Source organism: Equus quagga, chromosome 1 (genome assembly GCF_021613505.1).
Source record: "Equus quagga isolate Etosha38 chromosome 1, UCLA_HA_Equagga_1.0, whole genome shotgun sequence".
NCBI classification, from domain to species: Eukaryota; Metazoa; Chordata; class Mammalia; order Perissodactyla; family Equidae; genus Equus; species Equus quagga.
In genome coordinates, this window is record NC_060267.1 from 54,159,024 (window position 1) to 54,175,690 (window position 16,667).

At 49.0% G+C, this 16,667-nt stretch overlaps 1 protein-coding gene across 1 annotated transcript in view; it reads right to left on the reverse strand.

The window, feature by feature from the left end:
- The window catches only part of PRMT8 (protein arginine methyltransferase 8), an 85,003-nt gene that overhangs the window by 15,711 nt on the left and 52,625 nt on the right, over positions 1 to 16,667 (reverse strand). The window contains exons 5-7 of the mRNA XM_046645214.1: positions 7,997 to 8,139; positions 7,287 to 7,374; positions 589 to 704 (exon numbers count right to left, since the gene is read on the reverse strand). Coding sequence (XP_046501170.1) covers positions 589 to 704; positions 7,287 to 7,374; positions 7,997 to 8,139 — 347 coding nt within the window. The remainder of the gene's footprint in view (positions 1 to 588; positions 705 to 7,286; positions 7,375 to 7,996; positions 8,140 to 16,667) is intronic.

The following is a 16,667-nucleotide window of genomic DNA, read 5'->3' on the forward strand; positions in this document are numbered from 1 at the left end:
TCCTTTCCTGGGAGGGACATCCACCTCTGAACAGTGTAGCTTCCCCAAACCTGAGTCACCCTCCTGCCTCTAGGATGTGCTGTCTTCTGATGCCCCTCCCCTCCCCCCCCCTCCCGATGCCCCCCCCCCCCCCCTCCTCTCCTCCTCTGATGCCCCTCCTCTCCTCCTCTGATGCCCCTTCCCCTCCCCTCTTCCCCTCCTCTGATGCCCCTCCCCTCCCTCCTGTCCTCCTCTGAGGCCCCTCCCCCTCCTCTTCTCCTCTTTTGAGGCCCTCCCTCTCCCCTCCTCTCCTCCTCATCATGATGCCCCTCCCCCACCTTGTACCACCAAGAGATGTGCGCTGACTCCCTCCCCTCAGCTGTGCCACCATTGAGTCCAGTGGCTCTCTCTCCATGGCTCTGCTCAGTGACAGTGCCTGCTTTTGACTGGTCACCATCCAGTGCCAGAGGCTCTGGCCAAGGTGGCCTTGCTTCACCAGGCCGGGCCGTGCAGGAGCTAATGTGGCCTTTACTCCAGGCCCACAGCTTCCCAGGGTGGCACAGCTGGGTTCCCAGCATGCCCAGGCCCAAGCAGGAGGAGTCTGCAGACCTTTATTAAACAGGCATTGGTCACCACTTGCTTTGGATCCACGATGTCCACCAGGGGCTCCTTCATGGCCACGTCCCGGATGCAGGTCATGTCAAAGCCATAGACATTCTCCCACCCTGCATGAACAGAGTGAGACATGAGGGCGGGCAGCAGGACTCCAGAAGTCTCCCAGACCCTCCTGAGTACGAGAGCACAGCAGGCCCTCGCAGAGGGTGAGGGGCAGCCCATGTTCCCCTGCATCGGGAGGGGAGAAGAATCGCTCAGCTGGGTGGAGGGCTTTGCAATGCGCCAAATGCCCATCTTCATTATCTTATTTGTACAGGTCCCACATTATGTTTAGGAAAACTAAAGCTCAGAGAGGCTGAGAAAATTCTCCAAGGTCACACAGCTACAACGCCACACAGGGCCAAGACTAGAATCCAAATTATCTGACTCTTTCCAGTGCCTACCTTCCTGTGCCCCTCGCTGAGCCAGCAGTCTCCTATGAACTCTCTTATCTGCCATCCGCATTTCTATCTTGGTGTCTCTGCTCAAGCCATTTCTCCACACCCAGAAGGCCCATCTCTCTCCCTCCTCCCATTCCCGCCAACTGAACCTTTAATGCAGCTGAGAGAAACATGGGCTTTTAGAGTGAAATGAGCTACGGTTTGAATCCCAGCCCCACTGCTTACTGGCCAGGCCCTTGTGCAAATTCTCTAACCTCTCTGAACCTCAGTTTTCGCAACTGCAAAATGAGGAGTTTGGGTGGGTCCACAAGAGCCTGCTTTTCTCACATGCCTGCTGCGCTCACTAAGGACCCATCCCGTGAGCAATATCCCCAGGGGGCATAAACCTGCCGGCAGTGCCTCTTGCCCCTTGCTGCTGCTCCAAGATGCTTGGAGAGGGGGAAAGATTTAGGGTACAGGGCTGGTGAGTGAATGAACGCAAACCTGATGCTCCAAGATCGCCCTTCACGCTGGTAATCATTGCTCTCAGTGGCTGATCACCTACCCCAGACTCTTCCTCTTACTCTACCCAGAAACCCCGTAAGGACACGTCTGTATGACAGATGAGAGAACTGGGGTGGGGAGAAGTTGGGATCTGGCTCACAGGAGGTATCTGGCCCAATGTCACACCTCACTGACGCGGAGGCACCGGGGCTCAGACCCAGCCTGGCCCCTAACCCTTCAGCCGCTCTGACCAGTTGTCACAGTGACCAGGAAGGCAATCTCCTCTCCCCACAGTGCAGACGGTGGCCTTCGCCGCCCTTAGTTACTTTGCGGCTGAATCTCATCTGTTGTTTATTCAGACAGGTTTAGCAGTGCATTGAAGTAGAGACACTTTTCTCTAAAATCTTACGGGATTAAATTTTCTTTTAAAACGTTCATCAAACGGTACCTTAGGAACCTGTGTTCCCGTCTGCGTGTAGGAGACAGTGTGGGAGGAGGGGGTGTGAAGGGTCAGGAAAGCTTCCCTCCTTTGACTCGGGTTCTTGTCAAAGGCACACAAAGACCTTCCTCAGGGAGAAGAGGCAGAGAAAGTAGCCATCTCCCAGGGGGTGAGCGCTCGTGAAATTCCGGCTTGAGGGTGAGATGCCAGTCATATCCCAGTAAATCATCCGAGGCTGGGACCAGATTCCCGACTGAGACCTACCTACGTTTGGGAAGGAAGCTGCTCAGTTGGCAACGGGTCATGCTTGAGAGAAGAGCCCATTCTAGAATCTGGACACAGCTACCCATCCTCTCCCCGGAGAAAACACGCATGCTGAGACAGGCTGCCTTTGCTGAAACCCTTCCCTGAGACCTGCAGCCACACTCCTGCCCCCTCCCTCTCAGCCCTGCCTTAAGTGAAGTTTCAGTGCGAGTGATGGGCAAATACCCGAGTCCACCTGTGTAATGGTTAGAGGCCTGGGCTCTGGAGTTCAAGTCTAGGCTCTGCCACTTATTTGCTGTGTGACCTTAGACAAGAATTTAACTTCTCAGAGAGCTGGTTTCTTCTCTAAAATGGAGATGGTGGTCATTATGGCTCCTCTCTGGGGTTGTTAGAGGACAAATTGTGATAACACATGTAAAGGACAATAGATAGTCCCTTGATCCGTAGTCGTTGTTATCATTATGTGGTTTGACCTCTGGCTCTGCCTCCATCTGAGCTGTGTGTCCATGAGCAGATCAATCCCCTTCTCTGGCTTGTTTGTAAGTGAGGAGTTTGGTTCAGTGGTTCTGTGTTCCAGGATCATCTGGGACACTTTTAAAAATACAGATTCCTGGACCAAAACCAGACCTATTGAAGGGGAATCTCCAGATTTGGGACCTAGGAAGCTGGAATTTTCAAATCTATATAGGCAATTCCAACCAGAGTTTGGAACCCCTTGGCTAGATGATCTTTAAAGGCCCTTCCAGTCCTCAGATGCTGAGCTCAGCTCTCATGGCTGTTATTTATAGGTTAAAACAAACTTTTGAAAAGGGCTTCACAGTGCTGCAATGAATGTAACTAAAGCAACAGCCAAGCTCAAACCTACCATGACTACAGCCTAGATAGACTCGAATCCCACTGTAACAGCCTGGCAGGGGAAAGGCATGCTCTCTTCTAAGCAGAGTTATTATCCATCTGTCTCTACTGTTCTTCCACTCACAACATTTAGCATTAATAAAAAATTACAAAACACTTGAAAAAGGAAAAACCTATGACCCATCACCAAAAGAAAAGACAGTCAACAGAACCAGACTCGGCGACAGCTCAGGAACTGGAATTATCCAATGGAGACTCTCAGGGACCACAACAAACATGTGAGATAAGCTAATGGAAAAGGTGGCAAATGCATGAACAGATAGAGAATTTCATCGATGAGACCGAAACTAGAAAAAAAAGCCGATGGAGGGCTGGCACCGTGGCCAAGTGATTAAGTTCTCACGCTCCGCTGCAGGCGGCCCAGTGTTTTGTTGGTTCGAATCCTGGGCGCGGACATGGCACTGCTCATCAAGCCACGCTGAGGCAGCGTCCCACATGCCACAACTAGAAGGACTCACAACGAAGAATATACAACTATGTACTGGGGGGCTTTGGGGAGAAACAGGAAAAAAATAAAATCTTTAAAAAAAAAAGCCGATGGAAATGCTAGAAATGAAAATCACAATATCTGAGATGAAGAATTCTTTCAAGGAACTTACTAGCAAGATGGATACATCGGAGGAAATAATAAATAAATTTAAAAGTAGGTCAATAAAAATTATCCAAACTTAAACACAAAGAGGAAAATAAAAGACAAAAAAATAGAGAGCATCCAAGATCCATAGGACAACATCTAACAGACGTGTAATTGGAGTCCATGAAGGAGAAGAGAAAGGGAATCAGGCAGAAAATAATATTTGTAGAGATAATGGCTGAAAATTTTCCTAAACTAATGAAATCAGCAGCCCACAGATACAAGAATCCCATAGAATTCCAAGCAGGATAAATATCAAGAAAAACACATTTAGACACATCAGAGTCAAACTGACGAATATCACAATAAAGAGAAAATCTTAAAAGCAGCTGGAGAAAAAGAAACATGAGGTACTGGAGAACAAATTTGACTCCTCAGTGAGAGAGCTGTAGCTACATGCTCCCTCCTGCCCTGGCTCCAGCAATCTGAGTTTCTCCGCTGGGGCTAATGGGACTGCCCCAGAATGTGGTCAGAGAAAACTAGGGCAAGTGCCACCAGGTGCCACTTACGGTTTCTCCTCTAGACGGAAAGGAAGGTGTCTACAAGAATTTCATACATATTAGGCTCTGAGAACAAAGTCAGCTCCTCGTATAAAATAGGCTAGAGCCAGAGAATAGAACTCTGGATGCTGGGGTGGAGGTGGAGGGAAACCCACAGAGGGCATCTGAGGTCCCGCCCTCCAGCCTTCCAGCTACAGGCCCCACTGACCCTGCATGGGACCTTCCTTTCCATCTTCCCATCAGCCAGGAAGCTGGTGCCCATCCCTCTGCCTCTCAGCATGTGGTATATTCACGTATTGGGTAAGAAATTGAATAGAATACCTACCAAGTTTCCTTCCAATTTTGAAATACTAAAATCTCCTCCACGGTAGAAATTTTAAAAACTAATTGCTCCTCTCTCAGGGTTAAACTCTATACCTTGCACATTCCTCTGCTGGCTTACTTTTATTCCTTCATTCCCCACTCATTCATTCACTCTCCAAAATATGTACTGTGAGCGCAGCCCAGGCCAGTCACCTGTTTCTCGTTCTACGTCTTCTCCAGCAGCTGGTGAGCAAACTGCGTGCAGGTTCTTTATTTCACTCCTTCTTGGGGAGCCATGTTGAGTGCAGTTGAGAAAGGGAAAGGAAAGGAGGGGAGGGAAGCAGGGGCGGTGGGGTGCGGAGGAGAGGAAGCTATTTCCTCACAACTCATTCTCTGAAAGGGGTCCAGCATGTCTCACTCTCCTGCCCCACTTTAACATTTTTCTTTTCTAACTGGTTCTTGAGCCAACTGAAATTTGCTTACAATTGTTCCCTTAGCAACCAGCAACCTTCACGCTTTACTTTTGATTTAGAACTCAGAGTAACCAAAATCTTCATTAATTGGAAACAGATTTCTAAATGGGCTTGATTCCTTTACCAAAAACAAAAACAGATTATTTTTAAAAAGCACTTAAATAGAAAGCTTAACAGTGTTTTAAATAGATTTTAATTTTGTGTTTGATTTTGGGATTTTGTTAGGTTTTGTGGGGGTTTTTGACAGAGGCTCCAGAGCAAGCATTCTGCAAGAAAAAAATGGGGCTGAATTTTCATTTTTTTCTTTCCCAGAAGGTACAAAAATTGCAACAGGCAGTGCAAGACTACATCATGTGATCACCAGTCCTGAGCTAGCACCTCCGAATCAACAGCTGCCCGCTGGTGCCCCTCAGGGCGGCCCTGTCCCCTTCTGGCTCCAGCTGGCTGGTTACAATATGCACGCTCCAGAGGTTCCTGAACACAGTCCAGGGAGGGAGCAGGGAAGACATGTTGGCTTTTAAACCATGAAGTCCCTCAAAGAGCTGTGCCTAGGGTCGGAGCTCAACAAATATTTAAGTGTGCGTCAGAATGAATAATGCGCACTAAGGTTCTCCTCAAAACACTATTCAGTACGGTTACGGGGAGAATTCCAAAAGTAGCATTATAATACAGCTCCAGGGCAAAATACGTCCTATTTACATATGCATTTGATCAACGTTCACCGTTGAGTTGTTTCTGCAATCTGCCGTGAGAACACATCTGTCCTAGATTCTGAGCCACTGGAGGCCAACCATCTTGGCAGTCAGGCTCGGTTGCCGGAGCCATGAGCAGAAAGGGGGCTTAGTGACACGTTTGGAGACTAGATCCAGGCCGCTGTGGTATAGCACCAGGAACTGTCAAGTCCTTTTATTTACATCATCTCACTTGATCCTCATGACAAGTCTAGGGGACTGGTGATGTTGTCTCTGACTGAGGCTCAAAGATGTCAGGGTGCCTACAGACACCCAGGTGGGATTTGAACCCAGGGCTGGCAGACTTCAAAGCATGACCATGCAACCTAGGCCACTCTGCCTCTCCCTGCTCATCACATGTTAGAGATGACCCCAGATTGGCTGGAGGCAGATGGCACAGAGCCTCAAACTCAAACTGTCCCATTCCTATCTTCTCCCGCAGCTGGCTCAGAACTTCACGGTTTGATGTTTTGTTTCCGGAAGAGTGTGAACACACACACAAATGCACACGTTCTGTAGCACAGTCTGACTGAGGTATCATCAGCGGCACCAACAACGGTTAGATGGCAATTGTTTGAGTCAGTGGAGCGACAATTTGTTGAACTACTGGGTCTTAGCCTCTCAGGGCAGGAGGCGTCTACTCAACCATGCAGTCTGTGAACCCTCCACAGTCATCTTGCAAAGGAGGGCTTGGGCCCTATGGGGGCAGGACCCCCACGTCTGCTGAGTCCCTTGGGCGGTTTGGAGTCTGTGCCTCGTGCTCTGGGTTGGACTGTGTGCGTGTTGCCTGCGTGAGGCGTTCTTTGCTCCTCTGTCGTCTTTAGTTCTGGTTGAGGAGACATGGCTGTTTCTAACCTGGTGAAAACATGTTTGGTGTGATCTCATGGAGGACCAGACTTGTGTCACTGAGAAATGTTACCCTTGAAATGAAATAGAACAAGACAGCCCTTTTTGGATTAGATAAAACATTGGAGATTTGGGGGCCTTTTTCCTAAGAGAACAGCAAGCTCTCATGTGATAAAGAATTACGAATGCAGACGTGGCTATGAGTCTCCTGTCACACACACGCACTCGTGCACACGCAAATTCGCAGTCTCCATCTCTCCTCAAATTTTACTTAAGATGAAGGAGAATCAATATTATTTTGATGAGTTTGAGTGGTGGACCTCTGGCACAACTGAACCTTGACAGGCTTCCAGCCGCCTGGCCTATGTTCTCTGCAAAAAACCTACCTTCTGCTGCTTCAATTCATTTTTCATTCCCACTGCATTCATTCTCTCACTCCTTTATCTTATACCAGCCACATTGCAACTTTTCCCTCTGCAGGCCTCCCACCCTTGGGACTAGAGGAAACATGTACAGAGAAGAATCCAGGAAGGGTCGCAGGTAAACTCCTCCACTGGCATAGCAGCTGTGTTCATGAGCCTGGCTGCTCATCTCGGGCCCACCGAAGTGCCTCCCTCCCCACACATGCAATAAAAGCCCAACAGAGAATGAAAAGGTGACTTACAGTGGATTTTGAAGTCCTTGTACTGTCTGTCTTCAATTGCCACCACGTACAAAGCTGCCCGGTCTGGAAACATAAGCCCTCCAGGTTTCTGTTGATGAATTGTGGGGAAATGGGTCTCGTAATCTATTCACCTGACAAAGACATCACATTTTGAACTGCACATAGAGTCACCAGACAAGCACCCCCTTGCCAGAATTTCTCATTCAGCAGGCTGTCACCTTGGCCAGGGTTAGGACTAGGATGGCAATGCTTAATTTTTATTCTAGAGCAGGGAGAATTTGAGGGACCTAGGTGGAGTCAATGGAAGAAATGAAGTGGGGCAAAGGCAAGTTCAATGATGAACAGGGAAAGATGGTATGACCTTTCAGCCCGGGGAAGCCAAGGTCAGAAGCATGCTCAGCTCTCTGGCAGCCATGCAAGTCCTAAGTATTCATTGACCAGAATAGAATTTTGTATTGACAACAGAGAATGGGTATCAATTATAGCCAAAGAGGCCAAGGGTAGACCTATAGGAGAACACGGTGGCAGTTAGACATGTTGGACCTGGGGACAATCATTCTGATCCCTGAAGTAGATGTGGTTTAAAGAGAAGGGCCTGGTCTAGCCCAAGTCCTCTCTGAAGTCCTCATATTCTTCCTAGGCGGTAGGCCAAGGGTAGAGCAGCAAGACAGCCAGCAGACCAACGAGGGGACAGCATGTAGGACACTTACCAGCCACTTGTCCCTGGCAAAGATCACCGTGTTGAGCATTGACTCATAGAACAGACAGTAGCCCATCCACTCGCTGATGATGATGTCTACCTTCTCCACAGGCAGCTCCACCTCTTCCACTTTACCTTTAAATATGGTGATGACTGGAAAAGAAGAACCCCAAGGCCACACTTTGCAAGGACCCTAGCCAGGAACCATGAGCACCCATATTAGAGCCAAATCTACAGGTTTTAGCCCTGTTCTGATTCTGCTTCTAGGATGTGACATACCTCACCCTTCACCAAGCTAGTTATACTAAGAGAATTGAAAACTACTTGCAGGTTTTCCCCCTAAAATGTATTGAGCAGTTACAATGTGCTTGGCACTGTGCTAAGCCCATGAGATGCACCATATCATGTAATCCTCCCAACAACTCCATGAAGTAAACACATTATTATCATTCTCCTCTAGAACTAAGGAAACTGAAGCTTAGAGAGGTTAAACGATAGCTGCGGAAAGAGAGGCCAGGTCTGATACACTATGACTCTAACGCGCTTCTCACCATCCCCACCCTATTTTAGGCTGCCAGGACGATTCAAATCCAAAGAAGGGCAGGGATGCCTCCTTGATTGCTCTTGCATCTGTTCACAGCCAGGGCTCATCCCCCAGTGGCTGCTCATCCCCTAGTGGGTTCGTGAGGAAGATAACCTAGTGTTTTGACAAGAGCATGAGCTTTATAGTCAGAGAAACCTGGGTTTAACTGCTAGATCTTCTCATTATTAGCTGTATGACTTTCCAAAAGCTACTTGACCTAAACAAACTTCAATTCAGAGAACAACCAGGGAAATAATATCCACTTAGCAGGTGGTTGTACTGATGAAATGAAATAAGACATGTGAAGTGCCAGGCTCAGAGCCAGGGTTCAACAGAAGGTAGACATCATCTGACACTGTCCCCCTTGTCAACCAGCTGATGGAGAGTTGGAGGGGATAGGGCCAGGATAAAGCCCTTGTTGTACGTGGCCTCTGCTCAAGAGTCACTTCCAAGGCCTTCCCACCCCTCTGTGGCAGGAGAAACTTCTTAGTGAGATTTTTGATCATTTGACATAGACACACACATCATTTTGGAGTCTCTTTTTTGCATTTGTTGCTGTAAAGATCACAGCAAAAGCTATCTTAGATGCTGCTGTGAAATTGACAGGGTGATGTATTGGTCGGCTGGTTCCATCTGAACATTTCTTCTGAAAGGTTACACATATTCATGCTCTGAAACTCTCTTTCTGCACCATCTTCTGAAAAATCACACAATGTCTGAAGTTTGCTGGGGAAATTGAACAATGGCAGGTCCTCAAGAATAATAATTTTTAAAAAACCACATCTGCCCTGAATGTGAATTTCATGAAACGTAATTTGGATTGGAGGCTCCTAGATGACAAAGGGCACACAGGTCACTGGCTTTATTTCACGTCTTCACAGTGGATGATGCAGGTGATGGAGTGCCCATTAGCAACCTCTAATGATGGTTAGCTCTTCAATGTCTGGTATTTAATCAAGGCTTAATCAGATAAGGCATCCTCAGTAAGGAGTCAGACACCTTGTGGATGTAAATTGGCCCTGGTCACTCTAGTGAGACCAAGCTGTGTGGCCTTCCTGGTTACTGCTCATGAGCCCTGTCCCTAAGGAGTGAGAGCACGAAAGGCTACTCTTCTCCAAGAGGTTTGGCAGGGGTGGGAGGAATAGGTCAAATGTCTGCTTCTCTAGGGGCTCCGGGACCCAAGGGCAGGAACTGAGGCAACACCAGGGCCCAGGAGGAGCCAAGAGAGTTCACAAGAGGACGGAGTAAGGAATTTTTGAAGATGCAAATAGAGTGCCTAATTTATTTCTTATTCCACAAAAGAACTGACAAATATATGCCTCATCTACCTGCCTACTCATTTGCATGCAAAGCCTGGTTTGTCTTACTTTTATAAACATTTTTAAAGTGTTTTAATGGGCCCCCCATTCTTTCCTCCTTACACATTTCTCGAAGGCTCTTTCCTAATGTCTGCGTGTGTCTATGGGCTATGGAACACTTCTTCCTCTTGCATTAGATCACGATCTCTGTGAGGCCCAGGAAGACGTCTTCTCCTGCCTCTGGTGCCCCCTGACCTCCACCCTGGGTGCAGAAGTGGACAAGAACTTATAGCTAGTCTGACAGACAGGTAAGGATGGAATATTCCTTGGGTGCCCCACAGAGGGAGTGAATGCTGTCCCTGTTCTCTGCACGAGCCCTCTTACCCATTAGTTGCAATATCCTGATGAATATGGGTACAACAGATGATAGGTAGGTAGGTAGATAGACAGATAGATACACAGATAGAGTGGGTCACAGGACAGCAAAAATCACAGTGTTTTTGCTTACAAAAAGGCAGAATGAATCAATTAACCCTATAAAACACTTAAGAGCCTGGACCTCTGTTCACTCACGTCACCCTTCTGCATCCAAACATTTCTCGGAGCAGATGTGGCCCCCACCTGGCTTGGTGAGTAGATGGCCCTTTGTGAAAGGGAACAGGCACCTCTCCCTTCGGTCCAGCTGTGGACTGAATTTCAGACCCATCCATCCCCTTGCCCAGGTGCTTCTGTGTAGTACCTGATCTCCACAACCCTATGCGGGAGTCCTGGAGGTGGACAACTTTTAGTTCCAGCTGATAATTATCCTTGATCAAATAATTACTCCCCTTTAGGACCTCAATTTCCTCATTGGGGGAGAGAAAAAGAAGGGAGATTGAATCTGAAAATCCCTAAGATCCTTTGCAGCGCCAAAATGCTTCGATTCTTCAAATATGTGTTGAGCATGTTTATGGCATTCTATGAAGTTTACTGGTGGACATGGTGGCTATCAATAAAGAAGCAGTGCCTGAGATGTCCAATTTGACTCTAATTTGCACCAATTCCTTGAGCCTGACTTTTTTAAAGGAGGCCACATTGTTTCTCTGGACCCAAACCCAACTGCCCAGCTGAATCATCAGGCATGCTCTTCCCGTTTCCTATCCTCACCACCAACAACCATTTAAACTCCCAGATTCAAATTCCAAGTCTGCAAAATGCTCCCTCTTGTGGTGGGGTTTATGGAAATTAACTGGCAGCCATTGGCCAATGTACGGCATTGGGTTGGCTCAGAGAACTGTGTGAGCGTAAGCAGGGACAGGCATTCCTTCTCCGTGTCAAAGCCCTTTCAAGAGGCTCCTAGCCACTGACATGAAGGTTCTGAGCAGCTATGGACTACAGAACCGCACTCCAATCTGGACCTCACATCACTAAAACTGAGTCAACTCAAGGTTGCATTGAGGTCACTCTCTGGAGCTGTATTTTGTTCCATAGGGATGATGGAAAATTTGCTCAACCAATTGACAGGACCCTGGCTCATAAATTTCAGAATGATTAATTGTAACTGCGTACACGACAGGGAGCAATAAACCCTAAGTTGGAAGATATTCTCCCTGTAACTTCTAGTTTGCAAATTAGACATCCAGATTTTTTTTTTTGGTTGTTTTTAGTGGGATTTTTTTCCTTTTCATCTTGAGTGGTAATTACAGACATCTAGTCATTCTGATTCATGGTCATTTGTTTGACTTTTTTAAATTTAACAAATCAGGCCAGCCTGATCTCATTTGGGCCTCCAGCAGGTCCATCGGAATCAGGTGACCCCACACGGTCTCAGTTAGTGGTCTTCCCATTTTAGACTCCTCCCTGTTCCCCAGAGCAGATCCCATCCCACAGAAGGGATGGCATAGGGGTCCCCAGCGTGAGGACAGGGAGCACATCGTCTCACAGTAGAGTGCCCCCATGCCACCCCCACCGCAGAGGCACTCGCCGCCCCTCCCCTCTCTTGCCCCAGGGCTCACACACCTATTCTGGTGACGCCCACCTGGCTGCCCCACACCTTCTGAGGGCCTGACTTGCCTCCAGCCTATGACCTCCTCCCCTCAGTTGTCTATTTCAGCTTCCTGTTCCAGGATCGAGCAGAGCACTTGACTCTTCACAAACATTCAAAAATCATTACTGAATGAATGGATGCATGAATAAGCAATTTTGAAAACAGGGTATTGAGTTCAAAGACAAAAGATCTTTAAACTAGTCCTAATTATGATAGTAAAAAATTACTAGTGTTTGAACAGCAGCTTGCAGAATGATTTTGCATGGATTATCTCAATAATCCTCAAAGGAATCGATGTGGTTGGTTTTATTACTCCATTTGCCTAATGAGAGCACTGGAGTTCAGAGAATCCAAAAGGTGGGGCCCAAACCTATGCCTGTTGTGTAACCTGGTCCAAGTCACCAGCCTCCCTGAGATTCCTTTCCTTCATCTGCAAATGGATATCATATCTGACTTACCTACCTGGTGGGATTGTTGTAAACACCAAGCACTGCTTGGGATGATAGGAGAAAAGAAATCAGGGAAGGCCGAAGAATAAGCTACCCTTCCCCGTGAAGCCTGGTCGGGCTGGTTAGCGGGGCGAGGAGAGGTGGGACGATCGTGAGCAGCCAGGGTGTGAGGGAGAGAACCCAGTACTCTCCCTGATGTCAGCCCCACCTCGAGGGCTTCCAACCCTCAGCTTCTCCAGGGTCCAGATGCATGGATAAACCTCTCCTACAAGGTCAGACCTAGGTACATCCTTGAGCCAGTGGTGATGAGAGAAAGAGAACACCAATATCTTTACCCTCGATATCTGGAGGGACCCAGAATATAACCTGAAGCAAACAGACCCCATAACTGGAGCGGCATAAATGAGCCCTGGGTGCTGTGTAGCCTCAATATAGTAGAAACTTCAACAGGGTACCCTCTATCTTCCCAGATCCCCTATTCACCCAAGAACTCAGGGCTTGAGCTTCTTCCTGGTCCCCCAGCACGTAATCTGCCTGGCTTTGTGTCCTAGCCTTTATGTCCCTTGAGGGCTGAGAACCTAGTCTGCTTAGCTGGAGCTCTGAAGTCTGAAGCTCGGGGCCCTTCCCTGGCCAGAGCCCCTGCTTGGCATGTCTCCTCCCCTAGGCACTGGCTGGATTAATACTTGGGTGGACACAACCGTACCAGGACTTGTCCCCCTCTCCAAGGTCTGGCCCACTACTTAGCAGCCCTAGCACGGTGCAGCCTGGGCAGATTCCCAACACGCTGGCCCCAGACAGATGATGGTGTGGGCTTGGCCCAGGGAGGCAGTGGAGCTGGACAGAGTGGTTGAAATCAGCGGGAATGGAGAAGGCAACAGTCCTCCTCTAGGCTCAGGGAGTCAGCAAATCATTCCAGGCTCGACTTTCACTACTGACTGAAGCTTACACGGGACAGGCAGAAATCCTTGCCCCAGGGAACTGACACAGCAGTCCATCCGCGCTCACCACTGTTCCCTCCACTCTTAGCGTGCCGGCTTTCTGTCATCTTTCAGGTCTCTGCCTCAATGCCCTTTCCTCCGAAAAGGTTCCTCTCTCCCAGTGCTGTGCTGTTCAATGTTTAACAACCGGCTCCAGGAGAGAAAAAAAGCCCAGATTCATAGCATTTGCTGATGTCTGTTGTGCTCACACTGTGATGTCACGCACAGCAGGGTTGGGAGGGAAGGCAGCGTGAGCTGGCTCCAGCATGCCACCGCCACCACCCCATTGAAAGCGGATTCCCCGGTTTTCTCAACTACTCCTTCACGTCTCTTTCTAAGAGCTTTCACAATTTGTAATTCTATTGTGATGTTTTGCTCACTTGCCTTTATGTCTGCCCTCTCCATGAGACTGTAAGCTTCATGAGAGCAAAGATCCCATCTGTCCTGTTGGCCGTTGACACCCAGAACCTGGCACAGGGCCTGGCGTGCGGCACAATAATGCCTGAAGGACCGAGCGGGTGAACCAGTCCTCAGGTTATTAATGGGCTGCTTCACGAGCAGTAGGAAAGGGAGCAGCAATTACCAGGAGTCACAGTACAGGTTCATTAAAAACAACTGTATCTGATTAATCTCATTCCTTCTTTTGACAGGGTCATTAGTCAAGTTAATAAATGAAATAATAATAACAATAGCTAACATTTATTGTCTGCTTACTGCCCACAGGACTGTTGTGTTTGACACAGTAGTGTGCTGGTAGATACTTAACAACTGGCTCTCCAGAGGGAAGAAGTCCTGACGTGTAGCATTTGCTGATTTCTGCGGTGTAAATATTCACACTGTGGCCAATTTCAAGCCATCATGACTTCATCCATTCCACAAATTTACTGAAAATTTAACAATCGGTTTCAGGAGCCTGTAGGCGCCGGCCCCAGCACGCCACGGTGTTACATACAGTAACTATGTACTCCTCACAATGACCCTAAGAGGTAGGTACCACTATTGTTCCCATTTCATAGACGAGGAAACTAAGGTGCAGAAATTATCGTATACAACATCCCAAGCTAATCAGGCGAAACTCAGTGTGGACCAGGAAGTCTGAGTCCAGAGCCGACGCTCTGAAGCACCGTGCTTGCAGTGTACCACATGGGGATTTCGACAAGTCCTCGCCCCGTGGCATCCTCATGGAGACGACAACAAAGGATTGTGTGGACTCACAGCTAACTGCTTGGCTGTATGAAAGGTGCTGATCAAGAGCTGGATGCAGACCAGCCTACGGGAGCATCCACACTCCCCCCAGGGCACCCACCAAATCTGTGGGTAACACCAAGCAGAGAATGAAGACCCCGGGAGCCTGATGCTCTAGGGAGTCTTAGAAATTTGTAAGGAAGGACCAAATCTAACCATGAAGTTTTATACGAATAAAAAGTATGACTCTCAGTTTGGATTCAAAATACCCGCTGACAAGATATTAGTTAGGAGTTCCAGCCCGGCAGTGAGATAGGCAGACAAGAGACCGGATATGGATAGACAACAGATTGCAGCTGAGTCCAGCTCAGCACCGGTGAGACACGGCGTTTTCCGCAGCTGCTAATGGAAACTGGAGCCACAGTGCTAGAACAGCATCTGGGCCCTCCAGTTGCCTGGCTATGCTTATTTCTGAGCATGACTCCCCGAGGTGAGACAGACCCAGAAGCATGGCCAGAGGAGAAGGTGATTCAAACCAAAGCAAAGGGGGAAGGAACTGGGGGTGTAGCCTGGGGATGAGGGCCAAGGGCTGCCACGTGAAGATGAAGTCTCCCCTCCCCGAATGGGCCCAAGGGAAAGAAGGAGAGCATTGACAAGGCTGCAGGAGGCGGACTCCACCTCCGTGGAAGGAAGTGCTTTCTAACAATCACAGCTCCCAGATGGCTGGTGGTGGGTCCCCATCAGGGGAGTCATCCCAGGACTGGATGACCGCAGAGCTCAGAGGAAGGCTGCGGAAGCAGAGAATTCAAGCATCATCTGCAAAAGGCTTGGAGCGTGTGACCACCAATGAGCCACGTGTAGAACATTAGGCTTGAAAGGCCCTGTGGTTCATGCTCGTTGAGCACCTGCTGCATGTGAGGCCCCGTGGCAGGCACTTGATGAACATTATCTCTAATCCCACAATAACCCTGCAAGCCGCGCACCCACACAGCTCCTCTCCAGGCAGCGCGCAGTGGCTCAGCAGGGGAAGTGATCTCACGGAGCCCTCCCTCCCGCCACGTTGCAGGGGCCCTCTGTCCATCTGTCGGGTCATGCTACGCATAGGCTTCTGCCATCCATGACATTTACGCTTTAGGATGTGCACAGGTAGGAAAAGAGAAAGGAGGGATATACTCTTTTCCTTTAGTTTCCTGAGAAGTAAATAGGTTATGAGTTTTTGTTTCTAGAACTGTAAAAAATTATATCGATCCCTGAGCTCCTACGTCAACTTTTCACAGACGAATCTACCTTCTCAGGCAGCCCACTGCTTCCTCGGCGGGGAAAGAGAGGAAGTACTAGTTGTCAGTGCTTAAGTCAAAGAGGAGCCTCTCAGCACGTGTGTGGGCCACGCGTGTGGAAGGAGCCATGTGAAGGCTGCACGTCCGCTGCAGGTGGCTTCATGGAGGTGTGCGTCTACACGTGGATAACCATCCAGAGCAGCCACGCGGAGGTGGAGAGGAGAGACATTGATTGATTCTGGGTAGCAGGTATTTTGTGTCCTGTGTTGTTATTTATGTCGCTACACCTACACTCCTGAGACCCACACAATTGGCTCTGCAGCATTTCAAAAGCATTTCCATGGAAGCATTTGTGCAGTCAAGCTGTCCTCTTTCTAGTACACATGCCAAGGCTGAGTGAGCTGGCGCAATAGACAGGGCCCTGGGCGGCCTCACTGGCTCCACCCACCTGCTGCTTCCCACCCCGGGAAGCAGAAATGAAGACAACTGTGCCTTCTAAAGGCCCCCGGGCCTGGAGTTCCCTCCTCCGCAGCACACTGTGTGTGAGGGGTAGGAACAGCTATGAGGCATGGGGGTGGCTATTCACCTGGGGACAGTAGTTTGTCCCTCTTGAGCCTTTGCCTCAGTAGCACAGAATCAAGTGTGAGCCATCAAAATACACAGCAAGGAAGGATTCCATCCTAAAGCCAAGCAAACTCGATGCCATGCTGCCGGGGAAGGGCCAACGGTCCAGGGCAGGTGTTGAGCCTGAGCGGAGTGAGGGTGGCCCAGCACCGCACAGCAAGCCCGGGCGGGTGAGCCAGCATCCCTGCGGAGGGTAGCTGTTGGAGAGCGAAGTCCTGGGGGGTGAGGAAGGCCTCTGGCCTCTGCCCGGGAGGCCATCTAG